The sequence below is a fragment of the Chiloscyllium plagiosum genome, unplaced genomic scaffold (genome assembly GCF_037043375.1).
Source record: "Chiloscyllium plagiosum isolate Xiang-an unplaced genomic scaffold, Cpla_swu_hap1 HiC_scaffold_18, whole genome shotgun sequence".
Lineage (NCBI taxonomy): Eukaryota > Metazoa > Chordata > Chondrichthyes > Orectolobiformes > Hemiscylliidae > Chiloscyllium > Chiloscyllium plagiosum.
The window spans coordinates 37,234,632-37,251,524 of NW_028270156.1; the positions used below are offsets into that span (position 1 = coordinate 37,234,632).

At 40.5% G+C, this 16,893-nt stretch overlaps 1 protein-coding gene across 10 annotated transcripts in view; it reads left to right on the forward strand.

Annotated features, from left to right (window-relative positions):
• The window catches only part of plekha7b (pleckstrin homology domain containing A7b), a 472,905-nt gene that overhangs the window by 294,968 nt on the left and 161,044 nt on the right, over positions 1-16,893 (forward strand). For all 10 annotated transcript variants that reach the window (XM_043705777.2, XM_043705778.2, XM_043705780.2 and 7 more), the window contains one exon: positions 14,011-14,122. In XM_043705777.2, coding sequence (XP_043561712.2) covers positions 14,011-14,122 — 112 coding nt within the window. The remainder of the gene's footprint in view (positions 1-14,010; positions 14,123-16,893) is intronic.

A 16,893-nucleotide genomic window follows, 5' to 3' on the forward strand; every position in this document is an offset into this window, starting at 1 on the left:
TCTATTCCATCATCTGAGTTGTTGATGAAGATGATGAACAGCTTGCTTTATGTAATGAAGGTACTGTCAAAATTGATTCTTGGAGCAATTGATGTTGAAGCCAAGTTAATTAATAATTTAATTACTTGAATAAAACTGTGCACATAGCGGAAGAAGGCAGAGAAATAATAAAGGATCAAGATGGAGGGAGGAATTGTCTTGATGGAAATTATTTGCATTAGTCAACAACCTTCATGCATTATATGATTGGGTGAAGTACTAATTCACTACAACTAATACTTATGTAGTGCTAATGATAGAACTACGTGGGTAATTGTTATTGACACAAGTCTGTTCTGTATGCTTAGTACTGCTGCTATTCGATTACCAGAAACTTCTTGTAAAATATATTTGGTGCAGATGTATTTCAGTCTTTGTGAAACCATAGTAACATATTTTTGTTTCTCCCTTGCATCTTGCTGTCCTGCTCTGTTGATGCTGAAGCTTGATGTGGCATTGGATGACCAACTGCATCTTGCCCAAGTGCACGTTCTTCTTGCATGTGAATGTAGAAGATGAGTGTGGGAAATGTATGGCCTTATAGTTTTGCCTGATGTCTGTATGTGGACTGGCCAGCGCAAGATTTGATTATTACCAGCATTGTAAAAATTAGTTTGTTTTTTGGATGGTGATACTGAAGTCAGTGGGAATATTTCTGCCAGTGTCTAAGATGAATTAAGATCAGGACTGAAGCTGGGATATCCTTGTTCAATTCAAGCTGGGCCATTAAAGGGTTTAGTTTTTCCAAAATGTTTCATCTGAATTTATTACATGATATAAGTTTTGCTTTACTACTTTGTCCACTAAAACCAAGAGTTGTTTTTGAGAGGCTAGTTTTTCACTCTGTGAAGCATGTATGGAATGAACTGTCAGAGGAAGTGAAAAGGGTGAGTACAATTATAACATTTAAAAAGGCATTCGGAAAGGTACGTGAATAGGAAAGGTTTAGAGGGAAAAGGGGCAAATGCAGGAAAATGGGACTCGTTCAATTTAGGAAATCAGGTTGCAATGGATGACTTGGACCGCCGGGTCTGTTTACGTGCTGTATGACTCTGTAAATGAGAATTCAGTTGGCCTATTCAATAAGGATGGAATTGATATGAGCAGCAGCTCATTTTTATTAATTGCTACACAGATCTTTATAATTACTGCTCTGTTTATTTAGAAGGTGTCTTTCAGCCAAGTGTATTCTGACTGTAAACTGAAATGTATAACTTATGCTTGCAACTGAATATTGAGACTTGATTTTGAGTATTACTTGCACGGGATCATAGAACAAATGAGTCATTGATCAGTGTTTTTCAAAAACAGAGCAAGATGCAGTGCATGAATGTATACTTTGATATCAGAGGCAAATTAATGCTGGCTTATAAAGAACGTGCAAAAGCTGTACAGGATACGAGAAACACCATTGCCAGCTGGAAAAACTAGATAATCTGTTGAATTCCTCCCTCCACAAAAAAATAACAATTGTATGAGCCACTGGGATTCAAAACCTATTAATAGCTGTCACACCTTTTATTGTTAACAACATGGAGTGCGCTGCATTGTTTATTTGAAAATAAATACAATTCCAGAAATGTCGAAGGCAAAAAGCAATGCTGGTTATTTGATTTTAGTGAAGCCAATCTTCGGATCTATGGTCATTGCTTTCATCTTTTGACAACAGTTAGGTTTCCGGACTGCTTTTGAGCACTCCCTGCAGCTGTTAGTACCTCTAATAGAGCCCCAGAGAATCAACCATGTGCCCTGTTGTATCCCATACATTCAGTTGCTATGGCAGCCACAGATGAAAAATATAAGCACCTGCCTTGCTGTGGTTGAAACTTCCGCAACTGGATGAGGAGAATAATAGAATAATTATTTATGTTATTTTCAGTACCCAAATGGATTATTCACTACGGTAAGTGTAATTAGTTAAGGAACTACTGCATATTGTATTGAGATATTTCTCTACTTAGTTCAGAGAGAGAAAGAATAGCTTCATTTAAGTGCTTTTATCACACGTTAGATATCTGTGTCACCTTTCAGTGTTGCATTGTCACTTTCGTGGAGATTCTTATTTAATGTTAGCAGATATTTGTGGAAATCTAAGCTGTTTATAACGATCTTTTTAAAATGAAAGAATGATGGAAGATTTGCTATCAAATCACCTAAATCAAGATATGTGTATGTACATCTTGGATTTTATTCTTCTGATGTTAATTGAATGAAGCTGGTAATTGAATGTTTTATTTTTCATTCATAGCTACAGTGATTTGTGATAGATGATTCTGTTGAACTGAGAACCTTTTGCAGTGATAAATGTGCAATGATGTTCAATAGGGAGTTTCAGTATCGTGATGTTTAAGACAGAATTGCATATGACTTGTTGCTTGGTGTTTGAGCTGGTGGTGTCCCCATTGTTGTTGATTCTTGGGTGATAGTGGAGGTGTTGTGTAACAAATCTCAAGGTTATGGCATGAGTCAGGAAGACTGCTTTTTGCCTGTGAGATGCTTGGATGCTCCAACTCTGTCACATCTCTGTCCGTATGAGGAAGCACAGTGGCTCATTGTTTAGTACTGGTGCCTCTCAGTGCCTGGGACCCGGGTTCGGTTCCAGTGTTGGAAGACTCTGGCTTTGTGGTGTTTGCATGTTCTGCCCGTATCTAACTAGGTTTCTGCCATGTGTTCCAATCTCCCCTCTCAGTCGAAAGACATTCAGGATATGTGGTTTAGCCATGGGACATGTGGGGTTACAGGGATAAGATGGTCTGGGTTGGATGGTCTTTGGAGTGTTGATGTGGACTAGATGGGCCAAATGGCCTCTTTCCTTATTGTAGGAATTCTTTCATTCTATGATTGATTCAGGGGTGGGGTGATTTTCTATTGGACCTCTTATTTGTGGATGGACGCAATGGTTTGACCAGTCCAGAGAAAAACCAGCATTGCATATGTGGTCTTTTGTTAAAATAATTGATTTCTATTCAATTATTGATTAACGTAGAAGTCGCGGGTTATTGGGATTAAGTCGAAATGTCAAGTCGATGTTAGAATCAAATCAGTGAATATCTTCTGGAATACCAGAACAGGCTTGAAGGGCCCAACGGACTACTCCTGTTGCTAACTCATTTCTATCTATGCATTCTGGTCAATTATTGAACCAGTTTTGGCTCCGTTTTACCAAGGCTTTTTGATTTCAGACTCCACTACCCCTGCATGTAATGGTGGAGTAACTAGAATTGCATGGAAATTTGCATCAGTGATGGTCAATACTTTGGAACAGATCTCCGTGAACTGTCCACCTGGAATGTTTTGCTGAAGCCTGAAGACGTTTGCAAAATGTTTAGCCAGCCTTGCCTCTTAGACTGACTTCTTGAGCTCTCTATTTATGAATAGAAAGGTTCATGAAGCCACTTTCTGTTTAGTTGTTTGGTCGTCCACCTCTTTTATTCAATTTGATGATTGTGCTTTTGAGATTTTCTCTCGACCATTGGTTGCCCTGACTGTGGTCTCCTCTTTTTGAGTTTGTCTGGCTGGCAGCTTCGCAAGGTTGGTGCTTCATTGCAATGTTCCAGCACATTTTTGCATGCTATTTATGTTCCATGTTAACCCATATTTGGTACTGGAAGGAATGATACGTCAGGCCGTTTGGTTATAGATTGTGGGGGCGTGAAGTACTGCTGTTGGCAATGCGATGCTTTGTTACTGCAGACCTCCCTGTCTGTGTTGATATCTATCCGGTTTCTGCTATCATTTTGGCAATTGTTTGGAGTTTTCAATTGGTGGCCAGCCTGAGACCAGAAAAGGTCTCCCCAGCCGACCTCTCCTTTTACTACAAAAAAGAATCTTGTGCATCCACTGTAAACAGTAATTGACCTTGTGAATGGAGAAAATCCTCATTCCTGCTTGACCAGTGCAGAATGGGTTCTGAGGCAACACTGGCAAGCAGTGCACAGTTAATCTGCAGCTGAGAGTTGACCATGGGAAGCTGAGCTCTCTGCATTCACGTTTTCATCCAATCCATTAGCCCTTTTCCCTGAAGCTGCTGAATGCTGCAATTCAAATATCTTAATTATCTCAATCATACTTTTGACCCAATAGGTTCTCTTTTATGTTTGAATCCAGACAGTAAACATCTGATGCTGTTGCTTGGCAGAGCTGAAGACACACTTATTGGTAATTTTACCATTTCCTGTGAGGAATCTGAGAGCAGCAGTTAATATTGCAGACCGTCAGTCATTCTTTTTGCATGTTGTTGCGTATAGGGAGAATTTCAGAAGTAAATTCACCGCAGAATTCTTGAGGTTACAGGAGGGTGAAAAATTTCTATGTCCTGCCCTTTCTCACTCTGGCTCAGATGTTTTTTTCCGACTAACACCCCAGTTCTTGATTATCAAAATCAAATGCGTTCACTAATATTGCTTAGTTATGAACTGTTGTTTTACCAGGTATTTTTTGGTACTGTAAAGACCAGCCATAACAGATTTTCACAGTCCTACTTTGCTTAATTTCAAAAGTAAGTTGGGATAGGAGCCTTGATTTAATTCTGAATGAATTGCCAGAGGACAGTGATCAAGTGCTTGAGACGCACTTTTCTCTGATTCCACAGACTAATAACAATAGTTATCTTTTCATTGGTTGAAGAGCGTGCCACTTGAATTCATGTCTTGTGCAGTGTAGGAATGTTTATTTATAAATTGCCTTGATGGCAATCTTATAGCAGTTTTAATTAACCCTGTTTGAACATGCTGTGACTCACATCCAGGATAGGTGCACCTCGTCCCTGACTCTTCAAGCCCAAAGGATATTAACTACTTATGTTGCAATGGTAATGATTCACTGATGATAAAACAACGAAAATGAGCATTTCCCCTTTAACTGCCAAATATTCCCACCTGAAAAAACATAATCAAACTGCCATAGAGAAGGCTCCAGTTTATGGTAATTGACTGTTAACTGCCAGCTGTTTAGATTTTAAGCCAGACAGGTTAAGTTCAGTTATTGAGGCATTGTTCTGAGAAGAACTGCAAAGGCTGTCATCTGTTTTGCAGTGAGCTTGAGTATGTTGAGCCTGACTTCATTTGAGGTGAGAACAATGAAAAGAATCTTATTGAAACTTAAGATCCTGAGCAGGGTTGACAGAACAGATATTTGGGGGCTATTTCTATTTTGTCAGAGTTTAGAGCTGAGGACAAAGCTTTAAAAAAAAGTATGTTTAAAACAGAGATTGAATTGATAATGGAACATAATTCCAGATTATCTGTGGATATGTCGAATTATAATGTGTCTTTTAAAAGGCCAGCACCCAAAAATGACTCCAATGTAAATTCTGCGCAATATAATTCCACCTGAAAGGCCTGCAGTGGATTATCCTGAGCTATTAAGGAGACCCTGAAATGTCATGTGATGACTATTGCAAAAGATTCAAAGAGAAGGACTTCAAGGAGAGAGGCATTGCAAACTGAATTGTTACTTCCTGTGAACTATCTCAGATCGTGAATATGCTGGGAGAAAAGAGCAATTTGGGCAAAAGGCAAGTTTGTTTCCCCTTTCAAGAATACACAACAGGGGGGGGGGGGGGGGGGAGATTAAAAGCTCATTTCAGCCTTGGACTGTATGTGATACTGGACGAAACAATGTGCTGTCAGTGTCACAAATGAGGAAATCCCTAGTCATCGCTGCACTGCAGATAAAATAAAGCAAGTCTGTGTGTCTTGTCTAAAAGCCAGAAAGTCAGCACAACTTCAGGTGCAAGAAACTGAACATCAGCCTTTTCAGCTGACCTGCAAAGCCTGGCATCTCGATCAACTGCTTGCCTGCTAATATAACTGCTTCAGGTACCATGTCAGTGTAACAGCCATAGCATCCATTGTATTCTCTTTGTGGAATTCTGAAACTGATCTGGTTAATGTTTTGTAACTTTTATCATTTCTGGACTCTGCTTTCATTTCTAATGTATGTGGGTGTTGCGTTACTATTTGTCCTTTCATTCAACAGCTAACAAACCTATTTTTAGTGAGCTCCAAGAAAGCCGTGTTAAGTTGGCTTCTTTTAAGAGACAAACTCATTTGGTCTGAGCAAAAAACATCCATAAGGGAAGGGATTATTTTTAAATTAGCCCTGTTGTGGACAAATTGATGGGTCGTGAGTTCAAAAAAAGGGAACTAGTTCACCCAGGAGCTTAACAATTTGGATTAACCTGCCTGGAATTGTAATTAATTGGGAAACTTGGCCCAGGAATTGTCCCAAGATGAGGGAGGAATGTCTTCTGGGAGGGGAATTCTCAAATGAATTATTTAATATATTTGCAGCTGAGCTCGATGGATTTGAATGTACAAGAGCATTCGGGGTTATGGGCGCAGGCTAGTGTCCATTGCTCCCGATGTGGTCTCTTCTACACTGGGGAGACAGGACGCCAAGTTGCGGAACATTTCAGGGAACATCTCTGGGAGACACTTACTAAACAACCTGACCGCCCGGCGGCCAGACATTTTAATTCCCCCCTCCCACACTGCCAAGGACGTGCAAGTCCTGGACCACCTCCACCACCCAACCCTCACCATCTGATGCCTGGAAGAAGAACGCCTCATCTTCCACCTCGGGACACTTCAAGCATATAGGATCAATGCTTGATCCTATATGCCAGAGGTGGGTTTCACCAGTTTCTTCATTTCCCCTCCCCCAACATTATTCCAGATCCACCCTTCCAACTCTGCACTGCCCTCTTGAACTGTCCTACCTGTCCATCTTACTTCCCTCTATCCTCTCCATTCTTCTCTCTGACCTATCCCCTTCACCCTCACTTTCAACTACCTATCACATTCCTAGCTCCCTTCTTCACTCTTTTTCTTCTCCCCCCCCCCCCCCCAAAAAAAAAATCAAGCCCCAACCCCTCCCATTTACCTCTCGGCCCCGTTGAGCCACAAGCCTCATTCCTGATGAAGGACTTATGCTCAAAACAGCGATTCTCCAGCTCCTTGGATGCTTCCTGACCAACTGTGCTTTTCCAGCACCACACTATTTGACTCTGATCTCCAGCATCTGTCGTCCTCACTTTCTTGCAGACAAGAAACAAGTTCAAGCATCAAACAGTTCAGACGCAACTTTATGAATAGTAGATCATGCTCAATGAGCTGATTAGCCTATTCTTATTGCTATTTCTTAGGATTTTGTTTTTCTTATATCCTGCTTTTTTTTTCTTTTGAGTTCAATTGTAATACTCTTCAAGCTAAGAATTGAAAAATGAGGATGAATGGAGATTCTTAACTTGTGGCTTGAGTTCTTTGTCAGAACCATTTAAGCTTTCATGCTGAAGTTTGGAGGGAGTTGAGTGCATGACTGAATATATAAAAGATGGTTGGTGGGAAGTTTAGATTACATGAGTAGAATGACTTTTGCCAGTTCTGTTTTAGTTCCTATGTGTGTAGATCTTCCTTCATTGGAAGATTAAATGATCGTATGTGCTTATGCTTGTAGTTCTTACCACGCAAATCTTTTGGTTAATAGCTGGTTGATGTAGCTGTGCTATTGTAACCTCCTATTTATCTTCAAATTTGGCTCATGTGAAGAACTATGTGTAATTTTGACATTAACTGACATACTCATGTAGAAAGATGATTGGCAAAGCAAAAGGAAAATATCACTCCTTTTGAGTTCTAGCGCGAGGGGGCATAGATTTAAATTGAGAGGTGATAGATATAGGACAGATGTCAGAGGTAGTTTCTTTACCCAGAGTGTAGTAGGGCTGTGGAAAGCACTGCCTGCAACAGTAGTAGACTCACCAACTTGAAGGACATTTAAATGGTCATTGGATAAACATCTGGATGAAAATGGAATAGTGTACGACAGATCGGTTTCAGATTGGTTCTGCAGGTTGGCGCCAAGTCGAGGGCTGGAAGGGCCTGTACTGTGCTGTAGTGTTCTATGTTCTATAAGGGCGGCACAGTGACTCAGTGGTTAGCACAAATGCCTCAGTGCCAGGCACACAAGTTCAATTCGAGCCTGTGTGGAGTTTGCACATTCTTCCTGTGTCTACGTGGGTTTCCTCTGGGTGCTCCCTTTTCCCCCCACAATGCAAAGATATGCAGCTTAAGTGAATTGGCCATGCTAAATTGCCCATAGCATTCAGGGATATGTAGGTTAGGTGCATTACTCGGGTAAATATAGGGTCGCGGAATGGGTCTGGGTGGGTGGGTCAGTGTGAAATTGCTGGACCGAAGAGCCTGTTTCTGTAGGGATTCGAATTCTTAACAACAATCCAGATTTGTTCAATATATCGTATCAGTTGGATTCTAATTCTAATTCTTTGCTGTATTGTGAGGAAAGTTCATTCTTCTCTGTTTGATTTGGGAGTACTTGCTGCAGCTTGTGGGTGTCTGACACAGATGAAGATTTCGTTCATTACAGCTAGCATCCTTTAAATTAGTAAAACATTTACCCAAACAATCAGAAGGTAATAAACTTGACCATATTATTTCAAGTTACCTTTTATTGCAGCTTGGTACTGATGTTGTAGTAGTTATTGGAGCTGTTTGCTGTATAGAAAAATCTGCTGTCATGTTCAGTCTGCAATGACACAACTGTATTTTGAAAGGCCTTCTGTCGAATCTCTAGACTCTCATTTCAAGAATCTTTTTCCTGAAATGAAATCTGACTTGAGAACATGGAGAAAAGCCAATAAAAAGTGTACCTCCTTCTGACTTTATAAGGTGTAGGGATTTTGAATGCTTCTATTCCTGGTTTATGATTAATCACTAACAATGTTTGATGTGAGTGAGAACTTTGAGTGAAGAAAAGAACAGGACTGCCCTGTCACCAACCAAGTTTTCAGAATGTCATTTTAGATTGTCCAGTGAGTTTTTAATGCCAGCTCTCTTGTTTAATTCTTATCAGCTAAATTCCAGTCAGCCAATACAGCAGCTTAGAATAAAGAGTGAGGGTTAGGGAAGAATAATGAACAATGTTAACATAAGCATGCAGCATGATAAAATGATTGTCCTGTGTGCCACCTCTTCTTGAGAAGTTTCTTTTTGGAAGTCAAAAGGAGAAGGAGGAAGTAAAATAGATGTGGAATTGGATGAATGTAATCTTTTCTTCCACTCTGCTCTGAAGTTCTTGCTTTGGATATCTTAGAATTTCTACAGTATGGAAACGGGCACTTCAGCCCAACAAGTCCACACCACCCCTCCGAAGAGTATACCACCCAAACCCCCTCCCCTACCCTATTACTCTACATTGACCCCTGACTAATGTGCCTAACCTACACATCCCTGAACAGTATGAGCAATTTAGCTAGTCTGCACATATTTGGATGTGGAAGGAAACCAGAGCACCTGGAGGAAACCCACGCAGATATGGGTAGAATGTGCAAACTCCACGCAGACAGTTGCCCGAGGCTGGAATCGAACCCTGGTCCCTGGCACTATGAGGCAGCAGTGCTAACCACTGAGCCACTGTGTTGCATTATCTTCTCTGATAATGACTCAGTTCATTTTGTAGTGCTGCACGACTACACCAACATATACAGCAAGGTGAGAATTTTCCACGTTTGGAAAAATACGTAGAATTACATGAATGGTGACTAATCCAATCAAATCCATATTGCGTTTTATTTGTTCATGGGACTACTGCTGGCTAGACTAGCATTTAGAGTAGATTCCCGACAGTTATGGAAACGAGCCCTTCGGCCCAACAAGTCCACACTGCCCTCTAAAGAGTAACCTACCCAAACCCATTCCCCACATTTACTCCTGACTAATGCACCCAACACTCTGGGCAATTTAGCATGGCCAATTCACCTGGCCTGCACATCTTTGGATTGTGGGAGGAAACCGGAGCACCTGGAAGAAAACCATGCAAACACGTGGAGCATGCGCAAACTCCACGCAAGCAATCACCTGAGGCTGGAATTGAACCTGGGTCCCTGGTGCTGAGAGGACCCAGGTTCAATTTATTGACCATCTCTACTTGCCGGCCAGAAGATGATGGTGGGAAGTAAGTGAGGACTGCAGATGCTGGAGATCAGAGCTGAAAATGTGTTGCTGGAAAAGCGCAGCAGGTCAGGCAGCATCCAGGGAAAAGGAGAATCGACGTTTCTGGCATAAGCCCTTCTTCAGGAATGAGGAAAGTTTGTCCAGCAGGCTAAGATAAAAGGTAGGGAGGAGGGACTTGGGGTAGGGGCGTCGGAAATGTGATAGGTGGAAAGAGGTCAAGGTGAGGGTGATAGGTCAGACTGGGGTGGGGGCGGAGAGGTCAGGAAGAAGATTGCAGGTTAGGAAGGCGGTGCTGAATTCGATGGATTAGACTGAGACAAGGTTGGGGGAGGGTAAATGAGGAAACTGGTGAAATCAGAGTTCATCCCTTGTGGTTGGAGGGTTCCTAGGTGGAAGATGAGGCGCTCTTCCTCCAACCGTCGTGTTGTTGTGGTCTGGCGATGGAGGAGTCCAAAGACCTGCATATCCTTGGTGGAGTGGGAGGGGGAGTTGAAGTGTTGAGCCACAGGGTGGTTGGGTTGGTTGGTCCGGGTGTCCCAGAGGTGTTCTCTGAAACGCTCTGAAAAGAAGATGATGGTGAGCTGCTGTAGTACATAGTGTGGAAACACCCATTGTGCTTTTGGGAAGGTAGTTCCATATTTTGACCCAGTGATGATGATGGAATAGCAATATTGTTCCAAGCCAGAATGATGTGTATGTTCAGTTGTTGAGGAGGGAGTGGGGCAAGGGAAGAATTGTAGCCAAGCAAAGCTGATGAAAAGGAAGGGCTTCTCCAAAACGAAGCAACCCCATCCATTCACAGGTTTGTTTTTTGGTAGCAGTCAGACCTCCAGAGGCCATATTCAGCCATGCCCACCAAAGGGCACAAGTATTCAAAGGGTTCTCACATTGGTCAGAAGTAAGCTGAAGCTGTGTGGCAGCTCCTGCTGCCCGAGAGGCTGTAATCCCAAAGTATGAGGATATGATCCACAGTTTAGGAAGCCTTGCTCTGTTCTCTTCTCCCTTTTTATGTTTGTATAGGTTTCCTTAATGCATCGAATAGTCATTCAGCCACTATTAACTGTGGGAATGAATTCTTGCCACTCACTTCCTTGGAGTAAAGACATTTCCTCTGTATTCCCTGTTCACTTTAACAGTAGCTATCTTCTGTTGATGACCTTTGGATTAGCTCATCACCCAAGAGAAAATAATGTTTTCATATGTGCTGTATGAAAATCTTTAATAATCTTTAAAGGCCCTCTGTCAGGTTACTGCCTAGCCTTTTAAAGTGGGTAATTTTGGGTAGGCCCATTTCACTGAAATGTCTGTAAACCTGCTTAGGAAACCAATAAGACTGACTGTTGAAGTAAGAATTAAAGCCATTAATTATTTCTCCACTGATAAATTTCTAGAATTTTAGTCATTTTCCAATAAGGTTATATGGCTTGTGTAAAATTTCTCTGCATGCAAAACTGTAAATTTTATCATGTGCTCATGTTCAATTGATTAGGTATTGCTTTAAAATTATGCAGGATGTAATTTTATGGAAAAACAACTTCATACAAAATTTGTGGTCACATAAACAATCGATTGGTTAAAATTAATATTCTGGATTTAGCTTTTGCATGCTCTTAATGTTGTTCAATATTCTTCAAAATCATTTCTCATACACTTAAAGCAAAGCTGAATTTTCATATTTCTCTGGTAGTTTCTCATCACTCTGAACTTTTGATGCTCAAAACTGAATGTTCAGTCTGGATTTGGGGAGCTAACACTTGAATTGTTTTCAGGTCCAGAGCCTGCGTCAGGTTGGTCAGCAGTTAAGACCCTATAACCAGTTTGCCTGGCACAATGCTTGCTTGCTACGCAGTGAAACAGTGCAGCAGCTGATATCTCCAAATTTCACGGCCGACAGGCATCCTGGGAAGCACTATGATCTTCATACACCTCCCTTTGTAAATTGAATGGATGGAGTGTCAATCAGGGCATGTTCCTTGCATTTGTAGAATAAACGCACGAGCTGAAGAGGCATGATGGGTGTGTCAGCAGAAAGCAACAATCAGTTGATTATAGGTCCAGTGCAGAAAGCGATTTGATGAACTGATGAGGTCAGGCAGAGTGAGTGGCAGGTGACCCACATATTGCAAATTTCCATTTTCACATCGCCCAGCATGTTCATGAGCTGAGCAGACTGGATGAGCATGCTCAATGTGGTCAGATCGAGTGGTCAGTGATGTGACAGAGATGTTAGTGGCCCTGACAAATAGAACATGATTAACTGTGGGGGCTTCATTGAGAAATGGAACATCTTATTTGGATGTCATGCTGGAAAGGTTAGGGAGGACAGCCTACTTTGGACCTTCCTCCGTTTTTCCTGAAGGCAGTGTCGTCTGCAGATAGTGGTGAACTCCATCTTTTGCGTCTCTCTCTCTCTGCCTCGCACTTGCTGCGCGTGCACTTGCTACGCGTGCACACGCGCACACACACCCACCCACCCCCCATTCCCACTGCTTCTTCAACATTTTCTTCAATTGTATTCATTTTTTATTGCTGAAAATGTGTTGCTGGAAAAGCGCAGCAGGTCAGGCAGCATCCAAGGAACAGGAGAATTGACGTTTCGGGCATAAGCCCTTCTTAGCTTATGCCCGAAACGTCGATTCTCCTGTTCCTTAGATGCTGCCTGACCTGCTGCGCTTTTCCAGCAACACATTTTCAGCTCTGATCTCCAACATCTGCAGCCTTCACTTTCTCCTCGTTCATTTTTTATTGGCTTATTTCTCTGGCTTACTTTCAGGAATCATTTTACAGTTTTGTTTTATATGAAAGGCTATTTTAATTCATTGACTCCCCTCTAAGGTCATGTCAGATTTTTACATTATTGTTTTCATCCTCCTCACTCCATCCAGAGGCAGAAGGGAGAGAGTATCTTTCCTGAATGTGTTTTTTACATTAAAAATTGATATGAGAAAATACTGAGATATTAGTTCAAGTTAATCAGGGAAAGACATGCTAGAAGACATCATTTTAAATGGATTTGAAAGAACACCAATATTGACTTTTGAATATTTGGGGTGATAAATATTTGGATGACATAGAACAAAAACATTTTGCATTGTTCAAAAAGCAGCTGGACTCTAAAATAGATATCTTTTGAGAAAGAAAAGTTGATCCTTCTCTTAATATTTTTCTTGTTATATTTCCTGGTAACAGTCCTTTCAGTTTCTCGCTTGTCTGTGAAAATGTTTGACTTCAATCTGACACTTCCTAAAGTTGCACCAGATGACAGGTCAGAATATGTGCAAGTGGAGTATTATAGATAGAAAACTATCTAGGGAAGCATTCTAGGATCTCAACACTTTAACTTCATTAATAATTTAACAGAAGGCTTGTTTCGCTCCAAGATTTTCTTTTGTTTTTCTATAGCTATCTTGTGCAATTGTTGGTTTGTGCAGTGAATTCAAGATTGATTGTGAGCTTTGAAGCAATTCCAGTTTCAATGGCATTGACTTTTCTGGATCTGCAGAATCAAGACTGCAACTTAAAATCTGTCCAAATGAGATAATGGTGCCCCAGAGTTTTGTCATCCTGGAATAAAGTGGACTGGGAAACAGTTTAGATTCCCACACAACAGGAGAATGGGGTGAAGACTATGTGAAATGATGCTTCGGAGCAAACTGTAATTCTAAGGTGGATCATATAAACTGATGCCCAGTTCTGACATTGCTGAAATGTTGAAGCTGTTTGTGTGATTCTTTAATGCAAATTTAATGTCTTATTTCACAGTAGTATCCACTTTGCTTGTTTTATTTTTATCAGCCACGCATAAATTTAATGTTTTATTCTGGTGCAATAGGTTTAATAATGTGAATAGGTGCTAAAATGTTTGCATATATTCCACAAACCTGAATCTGTTCAATGCTATTTGGTTTCTGATGATTTTAGCAGTAGGGGAAATGTCAATATTCTCTTCAACCAAATGGGAGACATGGAAATAATTGTGTTCTTCCTTATAATTTAGACCAAATACTCAAATGTCCAGACAACAAACAGACCAAAGGCCGCAAAGTATGATCAGCGAGACCTCAACAGCAGTAACTGTATCCACGGTAGATCCTGGTCCAGGCTCAAAGGTGAGTTTGAGCTGCTCTTTCCATATATTTTCATTTTGTACACAAAACTAACTGTCCATTGGCTTTTCTGTAATTTTCAGTAACATTACTAATTTTTGTATTAAGTATTTCAATTAACAGCATTACAATATCTACGCAATAATCCTTACTGAAATGTGGATGGCAGCTGGATCTGCTATGATGTACATGCATCTATGTGAACATTTTAGAAATATTTGGGCCAGTGGTTTTATTTTCCTCTCCAAGGGACCAGTTTCAAGTATTTACACAATACCAGTAACCTGTTGCCCTAATTTCTGAAAAAAACTTATCAATCTTCCAGAGAGAGCAGCGTCTGTATGGTGTACATATACAGCCCTAGCACTAACGTGTTATCAAGGTTGTGTTATGGACCAGACCAAATCTCCTGCAAACATATCAGAAATAGCTCAGACTCTAACTTTTAACTTATTCAAAAGCAAGTATAAGGTGCTGTGTTCCAAATGTAATTTATTTGGTAATACTACTCAATTTTAAGCAAAACACACACTTTATTCTGACCCCAATTAAAATATAAATAAAAGAAAATTGGTCTAACTTTCAATGTTTTGGAAAATTTAACAGAATAGGTTTAATGACTAAACAGCAGCTATTCCAATACAGTAACATTCCTTAAACGCACCCTTAACAAAGACAAATTTAATAAAATACATTGTCTCACATGCAATGTTTCTCCAGTCCTGGAGGAAAGAACATCCAGAGAAAATTCCCTGAAAATTTGCAGAGAGAACACCCCAGCTTTTTACTGTAGCAGGGAGAGATGTATGGCAGTTTCAAAATTCTAAGAACTACTGAAAGCTAAACTAAAACTTTGCTTCTGTGGGAACCTGGCTCCACCCATTCATGCTGCTTTGTTCCAACTAAAAAAAAAATGCAAGCCTTCTCCAGCTGTTTATTGGCTTCAAAGAGACAGCTCACCCACCTACAGCTCAAAACCTCACTGTGGGGGAGGAAAAAGGACAAAACACACCTCTTTAAATCTGTATTATCATCACAGCTGAGAGAAGTGTTGTAATAACCAATAGACATCTGACCTTATGGACTCCGTATAGATATCCTACGGTTGGTTGACACCAATTGTTCAGTTAAATAATGGCTGTAAAGGGACTGATGTTATGTTTTACTGATGTCGGTGTATCTGAGAGTGGAGACAAACCATTCTACTCTAGCTTTTGGAGGGAGCAGATATATTTACACCAGCTTCCTAAAGTCCATGTTATATTATGTCACACAATCAGTCTGTCAGTTTGTCTTTGAGATGCTCATGATATCATCACTAAGAGGATATTAATTTGATTTAATCTTGATTCAGATCAGTTGAAACATGACATGATACTTTTTTAAAAAAAAGCTTCTCTGTGGCATAATACCTAAATGTTAGCCCTGACACTCTTGTACCAGAGGAATATAATGTTTGCAAATAAAGTTAATGGGTAGAAATTTCAGTTGGATTCTTCAGTGCTGTGATATCCATGCCCAGTTGTTATTCTCCATCATATGAATAGGAAGGGTTTGGAGGGATATGGGCCAGATGCTGACGGGTGGGACTAGATTAGGTTGGGTTATCTGGTCGGCATGGACAGGTTGGACCGAAGGGTCTGTTTCCATGCAGTACATCTCTCTGACTATGACTCTGTCTTTTTTAAAGAAACATTTGCATCATAAGACAATCCCTTTGTTCAAAATGCCTAAATCTTTCATTTGAAAACGTGTCCACTCAAACTACCAGTGGTGAAGTGTCAAATGCCAATTTACTGAAGCAAGACTCATTTCTAAGATGCAAAGTATCTGGTCTACAAATTTAGTGCAAGAATCCCAAAACCTCATGACATTCTGGACACCTTTTGGGCAGTTTCTTTTGCCTGTGGTTATCATTTGGATTATTAGTGAAGAAATGTTCTGATGATGCATATGTACCTTGTAGTGTTTGTATAATTAATGCTAATGCAGTCTTGGGTAAGGCAAATGCAGAGCATGACAACCCTTTTCACCTACTGGTGTCAGCAGCATGATGACAAGGATTCATATTCAATTGTACAAATGCTGGGTCAGTCTCAGCCAGATACCTTCCTTTACACCACCCATGTAGTCTGTACTAATTCAGGTGACCGGTTAAAGAGGTTCCGTGATGTAACATCAGCTTGTTCAGCATCCTCACGTCATAGTTCCCAACTCGGTGAGCAAAGTATCTCTGCTGAAGACTTGCTCAACAGGAAGGTCATGACGGTGCAGCAAGGTGACTACTCATAGTTTTTAGATTCTTTGAATGGTCAGAATCTTTACTACTGCAATACCATGACCCCAGGAAAGAGGCAGTTCGCCACCTGTCATCTGCACAAGCCAACTTTTCCAATGTAGAATGTGTGATGTTACTTCTGGCATTTGGCATCCTACAGTTTATCTCACACTTATCTAGCAAAACATTGCTGTTGAAAAAGATCATAAACCATAAAAACTGAAATTCACCAGATGGATACTGAGTGCACCATCACGTTTGTAGCAATAGTTTGTCAAGATTCAAGAAAATGATAATATGAGATACAAGTCAGGTATCTGAATTATTATGCCAAGTGCATTACAATGTTGAAGATATTCTTAAGATTGATCTATTACACTTTGGCAAACATTTACTTTGATTCACGCCATCGGCAGCTACCCCAAAATCAGTAACTACAAGAGTTCAAAAGATCATCATCCACGATTGGCCTGATATTAAAGATGTACCCAAGAAG